The 10,151-nt window shown below is 37.6% G+C and overlaps 1 protein-coding gene across 1 annotated transcript in view; it reads right to left on the bottom strand.

The window, feature by feature from the left end:
* Positions 1-216: 216 nt before the first annotated feature.
* Positions 217-10,151, bottom strand: part of LOC126355064 (uncharacterized) — a 34,534-nt gene continuing 24,599 nt past the window's right edge. The window contains exon 3 of the mRNA XM_050005232.1: positions 217-1,097. Within this exon, the coding sequence (XP_049861189.1) occupies positions 829-1,097 (269 nt within the window). The 3' untranslated portion in view covers positions 217-828. The remainder of the gene's footprint in view (positions 1,098-10,151) is intronic.

Below are 10,151 nucleotides of genomic sequence, written 5' to 3'. Positions count from 1 at the left end.
TGGAATAGAAAGCACTGGGTGGGTGAATTGGGCAGGTCCTGAAGCTGGGTCTTCCACAGAGATATTGTCCCTATGACAAAAGAGGTGGGTGTTGGGAGTGACATACAGATGGACAGGGATGCTGTGGAGGTTGGGTGGCAATGGGACACCACTTGACGAGGAGTGGGATGGATCTTCGATAGGAAGTCTCTCATTTCAAGGCATGATAATAAATAATTAAAGCCATGATGAAGGATGTGGTTCAGTTATTCCAGTCCGGTGTGGATACTGAAAGGGCTGAAATGACCTTCACAGCTGCTAGTTTCACTGTTGCCTTGTGCAGTACGATTATTGTGTACCTTTAGGTTTTTGTATATTCCTGACATTCTCACTATTGTTTGTACCCTGTTTTGGTTCCTTTTCATCTTCAAGAGGTCATAGAGAAATCACATAAAATAATGCATGCACAGAGAAATATGGAAATTGTGGAAACAAAAGGAAGAAGGGTGACTGAGTGGGCTATTAAAGGCAGTTGTTAAGACGGACATAGTGAAGTCAAGATACAAAGGAATATATCAATAACACACAAATGTAGGAAAATTAATGCATTTAGTTGATGGGAATAAAAACAGTTACCCCAATATTTAATACAATTTTATCTCAAGCATAACACTGAGGTAATAAGAACAAAGTATCCTCTACTGACTTACATCAATGAAATAGATACAAATTATCCTCCAAAACCGAAGTAAATTTATAATCCATTTTTCACATATATTTACACTCATTTTAAGTACTTACACACTTTGTTACTTTTTCAGTCTTAATGTTGAAAAGGGAAGTATCCACTCACTGTGAATTTGGCAAATGGTATGGACTTTCTTGTCGTATTGATACAACATAGTGTTCTTCCCTCTGGAAGGCTGATAATGAAGATACTAAGAGTGTCACTGTACTGACAATGAGTGATACCTTCGCAAACACCACCATAAGTGCAACACCTGCGAGGATGCTGCCAGCCATTGGTAGCAGGGCACCTAAGCGTGCTGCGACAGCAATTAGCAGTGGGAAGAGGAGTTGAATGCGGTGGCCCAGACGTGGCTGAGCTTGAGTGTTACCTATGTAAGAAACACAGTTTGGTTACTTAATTAACAGACAGTATTGAGAAAGGTGGCACAAGAGCTGACAGTGTGTAAAAAAGATGATATTCATTTTTCAATAACAAAAACCTGTTAATGCCGTGATGTGAAGATGTTCTCTTTGTGATTGTGTTTTTTCAGTACAATAAAGTATTTGAAAGATATAAACTCCTAAGTGTGATTTTTTTAGCATTTCTTTCTTGTCTTAATAGCAGACATATTCTCCACTTGTACCTAAAGCCCTTTCCAATCTTTTTTAATTAAGTGATTGAGAACTTACACTCATGAATAATGCAGTTACAGATAGCTGCAGTACTGGGTAAGTGGCAAAAAGGGGAGGGAGGGACAGTCAGCATTATGATGGCCGCCTTCAGGTCCAGCATAGTGGCTCTTGCAAGGTCAGTTAAGTGTACGACATAAAAATGAAATATCGACACATTTGATTAAATCTAGATAGTGTTAGAAGACACTGGCCTTTTCATGTGTCACTGTGTCCAGGGTGTACTGCAAGTTCTAAATTAAGAAAAATCACTACTTCCAGAGTCAGCATATTGATGATATACATCGTAATAGCAGATATGAGGGCTGCCAGGCAGCAAACCAACAAGGGAACTGCCATAATATTCCAGAACAACCATGTCACTATAGGATACAAATGCCATCAATTTACGTGTACCTCTGATTGCTACACACACAATGAACAGTAGTAGTATTGATGCAGCAGAAATGCCTTTGTACACTGAAAAATGGAAAATGTCTGGCCCAATTAATTGTGGTACATGCCAGTTTCAGGTTAGGAGCACAACATACAAAGCAGTTCATGCAGCTGGCCAACGGAGTATAATTTGGAAGGTGAAGGCATTTTCATGTGAGTATTCCATGAAAGAGATGAAAAGGGATGATGGTGTGGTTGCAGTCTGAAGCCTGATATGATGTAGCTCTCAGCTCTAATCAGCACTGTGTAAGCCTCTTCATCTACCCATATTTAAAACAACCTACATCCACTTGAACCAGCTTACTTTACTCAAGCCTAGGTCTTCCTCTACAATTTTTACCCTTTCAAACTTCCCTTAATTTGTGGAATTCATTGATACCTCAGGATGTGTCCTATCAGCCAATCCCTTCTTTTATTCAAGTTGTGCCCTAAATTTCTTATCTCCTAAATCTGATTTAGCATCCCTTAATTAATTATCGGATCTACCCATCTTGTCTTATTTTATTGTATCACTGCATTTCAATAGCTGCTATTCTCTTCTTGTCCATATTTCTTTACTGCACAAGGCTACATTCCAAGTAGATATTATCAGAAAGAGCTTCATAGCATGTAATTTTATATTAGATATTAAAATATTTTTCTTTTTCAGAGACACTTTTCTTGATATTGCCCGTCTGTGTTTTATATCCTCTTGGCTCTGACTACTCACAGTGTCACTTTGTTGCCCTACTGTGACTGTTGGCATGTCTGTTAAATGTATTGTGTAAAAACTCATTTACTAGTTTTAGTGTCTCTCTTCTTACTTTAATTCACACAGCATCACATGATTTAATTAAAAGTACTGTATTACCCTTTGTTACTATTACTGTTACTCATTTCATTACCTTTTCTCAAATCACTGTCCATTCCACTCAACTGATCTAGTCATTTCATGAATTACAATATCATCAGCAAACTTCAGAGTTTTAATTTTTTTCCAGTGTTCCATGCTTTCCTTTACATGGGGCATAGTATGTTACAACCCTATCACACTCTCTTCTACTGCTTCCCTTTCATGGCCATTAACTCTAGTAACTGCAGTCTGTTTTCTGTGCAAGTTGTTAACAATCTTTCACTCCCTGTAATTTCTACCTACCTTCAGAATTTCAAGTAGTTTATTCCACTCAACATTGTCAAAAGCTTTTTTAATTTACAAATGCTAGAACTGTAGGTCTGCTTTCTTCAGTCTCTCTTCTAATGTAAGTTACAGGGTCATTTTTGCCTGTTATGTATCTGTGGGAACCAAACTGATCTTACCTGAGGGGTGCGTCTACCAATCTTTCTTTCTGTAAATGATTTGTGTTAATATTTTATGACCAAGACATGTTAAAGAGAGGGTTCAGGAATATTCACACCAGTCAGCACTTTCCTTCTTTGGAGCAAATATATTACACTCTTCTTGAATGTCTGAGGGTGTTTAGTAACTCTCACGTACCTTGCATACCAGTTGCATAGTAAACAGAAGTTTTGGTATGCCAGTTGGAATAGTTTTGTCATGACTGGTTCTCCCAAATATGTTACTAATTCTGAAAGAATGTCATCTACTCCAGTGCCTTGTATCAAGTATTCCTTTCAGCGTTCTGTTGGATTACTCCCACCTCATCTTCATCTTCTTTCTCTTCTATTTCCACAATATTATCATCAGTTATATTTCCTTTGTATGGTCCTCCCATATTCTTTTCACCCTTCCCTTCTTTGCTTAGTAGCAGCTTACCATCTGAACTTGTAATATTCATATAAAGCTGCTTCCTAAGGTTTTCCTTAATTATACATTATGTGGCATCTATCTTTCCCATGGTCATGCTTGTTTGTACAGCTTTGTGTTTCTCCTCTAACTATGCTTTGTCACTTTACACCTCCTTTTGAATGTATTTTTAGGCATCTGTATTCTCTTTCGACTGTTTTATTTGCTGCATTTTTATATTTTCTTTTTTTGCCAATTAAAATAAAAAATGATATATGTGTGTACTGGAACGAATCAGAATGTATAATGTTTCCAATCTTATATCATTAATTTATTCACATCACACAATGAGCCATTAGTGCTCAACATCAAAGTGTACAAATCACTTAAATATTATTCATGTTAATAATACTATTAACTGGGTTATTGCTAATTTATTGAGTTGCCAAGTTCTTCATTAGGTCTAGAAAATGTCTTCCTACATAGAAATGTCCGCCCCGGTAGCTGAGTGGTCAGTGCGACATACTGTCAATCCGAAGGGCCCGGGTTCGATTCCCGGCTGAGTCGGAGATTTTCTCCACTCAGGGACTGGGTGTTGTGTTGTCCCAATCATCATCATTTCATCCCCATCGACGCGCAAGTCGCCGAAGTGGCGTCAAATCGAAAGACTTGCACCAGGCGAACGGTCTACACGATGGGAGGCCCTCGTCACACGACATTTCATTTCATACATAGAAATAGAAAGAAAAGTGTGGTATTTCTTGCAAATGTCATGTAAACATTTTAATGATACTATGCCAGTAAGTTACTGCAAATGTGTCCACTTGATACTGTGATAGTCAAGCATCTATCCTTGTATTTGTAGCACTTTTCTACATTGTTTTAAGTGATGGTTCATTTGCCATAATATTCTAAAGTGAGGCTAAGAAAACACAGCAAACTAATGCATAGCAACTCTAAATGTGTGCTCCTTACAGATAATCAGCATGTTATATTTGCACAAGCCATCACATTACATATTTTTGTAAGTTATCCAATGCTCCATTTGAAACTCTCAATAACTAGTGGTTATTTCACTTTATCCAGGTCCTATCTTCTTCATTTCCTACCTTCCTATAATTTCTTCAGCTTTAGTGTGTGGGAAATTAAAAATTAGAATCCATGCTTCTACTAAAAAGAGATCTTTGGCGCCATTGCTAGTGGGACTTTTTGTAGCTGGTTTGCAAATTTATATTGTGTAACAGTTCATGTTGCATTTGCTATTGAAAGTAAAACTTTCTCTTTAATTTGAAACCTTACCCACTCTTATCGTGGGACAAAAGAAAATAACATATAAGCTGTAGTTCATAACCAATAAATTATGACCATACTCCATATCTACTGCTGAAAAATTTTTGCAGTTTAAAATCTGGTTTAGTAATCTCTGTCATATCATTATAAAATCTATCTGGAACATTATGGTGTCTCTAGGTCTCTTTCATACATACAGTCTTATTCCATGTTTCTTGAAACACATGTTAACAATGATTGAATTGTGCTCTGTGCAAAATTCTACCAGACAACTTCCTTTCTAATTTTTCCCCTAATTCCTTGTTCTGCTACTATTTTTCCTTTTCCACTATTGAATTCCAGCCTCTCATAACAATTTAATTTTCGTCTGCCTCAATGATCTGAATAATTTCTTGTATCTCATCATATGTTCTTTCATCTGTGAAACCAGCAGGCACACAAACATTCACTACTGTGGTGGAAGTTGGTGTTGTGTCTGTCTTGACTACAGTAATGTGTTCATTATGCTATTTGTAGTAGCCCAACTGCATTCCTGATTTTAATACTAGTTCTCCTCATGTGTTAACCTTGTTTGATCTTGAGTTGATAACCCTGTACTCAACTTACCAGAAGTCCTGCACTTTCTGCCACAGTACATTACTAGTCCCCACTATACCTGGTCTCCAGGCAGTGAGTACAAACAGCAAGTGTGCTTAACAGTACAGCTCGCAGCATCTGAAGAGGATGACCAGGTGTTTTGTTGGAATTTCGTGCAAAAGAAAGGAATTGAAAGCTTGGCTGAATGTCCATAAGTACACCACTTATCAATTAAACCTGAGAAGCCCCTCCAGATTTGTTTTATCAGCTATCATCATCATCATGGTGCCCAGAGTCCAAATAGAAGACTGTCCTATCTTGGGAATATTTGATCCAAAAACATGTCATCACAATTAATCTCAACAAATATAGCAACTTTAGCTTCATCTTCATTTCAGATGTCCACAGTACCAACATAGCATGGCCATGTTGGCTAATGTTACAAGGACAGATGATTCAGTCATCCAGAATGATGCCTCTGCAACTATTGAAGAGGTTGCTACTCCCTCCCCCTCACCCACCCTTTCATTTTGATTTACTTTCTAAATGATTTCTCTACATTTTTTGGAAATGCTCAAATATCTAACTCTCTCTCTCTCTCTCTCTCTCTCTCTCTCTCTCTCTCTCTCTCTCTCTCTCACACACACACACACACACACACACACACACACACACAGGCACATGCATACATACTGGCTGAACTTCACATAAAATTGTGATGGTGGATTAAAAAAATAATTTAACATTAAAGTAACAGTCGTACACTTTGAAGGTTGAAATGCAGCTAGAAAAAATATTTTATAGAATGGTTGTTTCACAAGTATTCATATAATTTATCCACACATCTCTATGATTATCCTAACATACAGTTACTTGCTACACCAGAAGGAAAAACTTCTGTAACTGTTATAAACAATATTCAGCACTTTTCAATAGTATCTGTACCTGCAGTAATGGAAAGATGTGCTAGAGAGCACAAAGTACTGGAAACTCCAGGTGGGGAAATATAGAATGTCCAAGAAGCTAACCCCCCTTGTACCATTTGAAATTATTTACATAAATCTCTTAAATCAGGATGGTTGAAAGGGAATTTCAACCCTGCTGCTTCCAAATATAAGTGTAGTGTTTTTAACTTGGGTGCCACATGACATGCTCAGGAGAGTGAACTATAACTGATTTGTGTGTAAAATGAAAGAGCATTATCTCCTAACATACTCTTGCACACAAGCCTCATGTACATGCCAAGGGTTACAGCTACTTGCTGGGTAGTTCTGTCACTTTAATGTGTTGGCTGCCACAAGGCTACCATTGGTCACAGCAGAGCCTCATGTCTAATGCTAGCCTGGCTTGGCCCAGTATTGAAGCATCCATCACTATCCATGTGGTATTCAATTTGTTAACAATGTTTTCCACTTCATCTTGGTACACATATCATGGAAATAAAACACAGAAATTGGGTGAAGAACTACAGTGCCGCAATGTGTCGAGAGTCATGGAAATTAAACTATCTGGCAAATTAAAACTGTGTGCCGGGCTGGGAATTGAATCCAGGACCTTTGCCTTTTGCGAGCAAGTGCTCTGATAACTGAGTTACCCTACTAAGCCTCACAACCCATCCTTACAGCGTTACTTTTGCCAGTATCTCATTTTTTTAGTCACAAAAATGTAGTTTTATGCAATATTTTTCATTCAAAAATCATCATTGGCATTCTTGAACAGCAGCCCTTGTTCAAATACTCATGATGTTGACAACTAATTTACCCAACCCAGAATGGTGATTCCTATCACTCTGCTTTGTGTATTTCTCTGTGTAAGTGGCTGACATGACAGGAATTAAAGCAATAGTTGTATGCTCCTGAAATACCATCTAGCAAAAATGCTACTTTAAAAAGAGCATGGTTTATTAAATTATGATATTAAACTGCATTTTAGTAGCTACATCTTCATCTACATGACTACTCTGCAATTCACAACTAAGTGCCTAACAGAGCTGCCTATTTAAAAAAAAGTATTGTACGTGCAATTAAAAAAAGCTCTCAGAATGGAAACTAAATTTACTATGAATGTTCTTCTGTACAATCTAGATACTTTAAATAGGGAGCAGCTAATGAAATGTAATCTTAGTGATTTTTCAAATTTGTGGATATTTCCAATTTTCTGCCCTATGTCTACATCCTTAGTCTGTGAACCACACTGATGTGCATGGCAGAGGGTACTTCCCATTGTACCAGTTGTTAGGGCTTCTTCCCATTCCATTTCTGTATGAAGTGTGAGAAGAATGACTGCTTCAACGCTCCTATGTGTCCTGTAATTAATCTGTTGTCCTCATGATCCGTATGAGAGTGATACATAAGGGGTTGAAGTACATTCATAGTATTATCTTAAAATTTAAAACTGGTTCTTGAAACTTCGTAAGTGGGCTGTCTCGAGATAGTTTGCATCATTTACAGGTGTCTGCCACTTGAGTTTCGTCAACATCTTTGTGACACTCCCATGGGTCAAACTAACCTGTGACCATTCATGTTGCCCTTCAGTGTGTACATTCGATATCCTCTGTAACTCCTGTCTCTTTTAAGAGTCCCACACACTTGAGCAGTATTCTAGGATAGCCCATCGGATGATTTGTAACTAATCTCCTTTGTAGACTAATTGCATTTCCGTAGTGTTTTACCAATAAACCAGAGACTGTCCCCACCTGTTTTACTTACAACTGAGCATATGTAATTGTTCCATTTCATATCCCTACAATGCGTTACACCCAGGTATTTATATGAGTTGACTAATTCCAACTGTGACTTGTTGATACTGTAGTAATAGGATGTTACTTTTTATGTTTTGTGAGGTGTATAGTTTTGCATTTCTGAACATTTAAAGCAGGATGCCAGTGTTTGGACCACTTTTAAATCTCATAAAGACCTGACTGAATATTTGCACAGCTTTTTTTTGGGTAGTGCTTCACTATAGATAACTGCATCATCTGCAAAAAGTATGAGGTTGCTTTTAATATTGTCTGTGAGGTCATTGATATACAACATGAGCAAAGGGTCCCAACACACTTCCACTGGGCACATCCAACGTTATTTCTGCATCTGTAGATGACTTCCAATTGAAGAGAACATACTGCATCCTCTCTACCAAAAAATCCTAAAGCCAGTCATAAATTTAACTTGATTCCCAATAGGACCATACTTTTGATAATGTGTGTAAATTTGGTACTGAAACATATGGTTTTTGGAAATTAGGAAATACTGCATCTACTTTACTGCCTCGAGCCATGCCATTTGGGATTCCATGTAAGAAAAGTGCGTTCTTGAAACCTATGCTGGTTGTCATGGAGGAGGTCATTCTATCCAAGAGACCTCATTATGTTTGTGTTCAGAATATGTTCTAAGATTCAACAACAAATGGATGTCAAGGAGATTGGATGTCAGTTTTTTGGATTATTTCTGGTACTTTTCTTGACAGGTGTGATGTGCTTTTCTTCAGTGACAGAGCACAGTTTTTTGTTTGAAAGATATATTGCAGATTGCAGGTAAAAGAGTAACTAACTCCTCTACAAATTCACAATAGAATGTACTGAGAATTCCGCCTGAAAGTGGAGATTCATTCAATTTCAGCTCTTTCTCAACTCCACAAACAATAATATTTATGTCACTCATCTTTCCAGTAGTGCGAGAATTAAACTGGGGCAATACCCCTGGATTTTCATTTGTAAAGAATCATTTAAAGGCAGTTATTCAAGGACTTCTCTGTCATAATAGGAATCTCCATTCTGGACTCTAGACAATAATTTGAAGTCTGTGTGAGTCTAAACCACAGGCTTCTCTGGTTCTGTGGCAAGATTGGATGTAGAGTCCTTGGTCTATGCTGCACAGTTGAGACTTATGAAGTGCCCAGGATAGGTCAGATGTGTGCTACACACCAGAACTGGCCACTCAGATAGTAGAGTATGTGTGCAATGCATATGGGTTAAAAAGGATTGGACTAAATTCCAAGAGATCTAAAAGAAAAACCAGTATGAGGTAAACCAATATTTCAATATACCACATAGTAAATCCAGAGAGTGAGAATCTCAAAATATTAGTTGTTAACTGCCTTAGTATTCTCAGTAAAGTCTTAGAACTATTGTCTCTCATAGAAAGGACTTGTCCTTACAACTCACTAGGAACTGAACTGAGAGTTGGTCGGGAACCCAAAGTAAAGAGTAAGGAAATTTTCGACAACACATGGGAGTATATTGGATAGATAGATCAGACCCTCCAGGAAGATAAGTGTTTATAGTGACAAGAAGAAACATTACTTCTAGGAAGGTCCAAAATGATTCTAACTAAAAACTAATATGAATAAGAGTAGCTTGTGTTGGTAGACTTATGAGCGTAGTTTGAAAAGTTCTCAGAATGGAATAGAAAGCAACGACTTACCTCAGTGGAACTTTTTTTTATGTTAGTGTAGTATTGTCTGATAACTGTTCGACCAGTGGGTAGGTAATCTGTCAGCAGAATCTCTTTTGTATCCCAGAAAACAGATGCAATGACCTTTCCAGCAGACCATACTGCCTTTGTTTTCTTTGGTAGTGGTGAATCAATATTTTCCACTGCTTAAACTGCTGTATTGTCTTTGGGGTATACTAGTAGACTCAAGTTTCATTTGTGGTCACAAACTGCTGAAAAAAATCTTGTTGGTTGCTCTGAAAATGGGTCAAATACTATTCTGATGTGTTTCTGATTGT

This window comes from Schistocerca gregaria, chromosome 3 (assembly GCF_023897955.1).
Source record: "Schistocerca gregaria isolate iqSchGreg1 chromosome 3, iqSchGreg1.2, whole genome shotgun sequence".
In the NCBI taxonomy this organism is placed as follows: Eukaryota; Metazoa; Arthropoda; class Insecta; order Orthoptera; family Acrididae; genus Schistocerca; species Schistocerca gregaria.
This window is presented reverse-complemented; position numbering and strand designations above follow the sequence as displayed.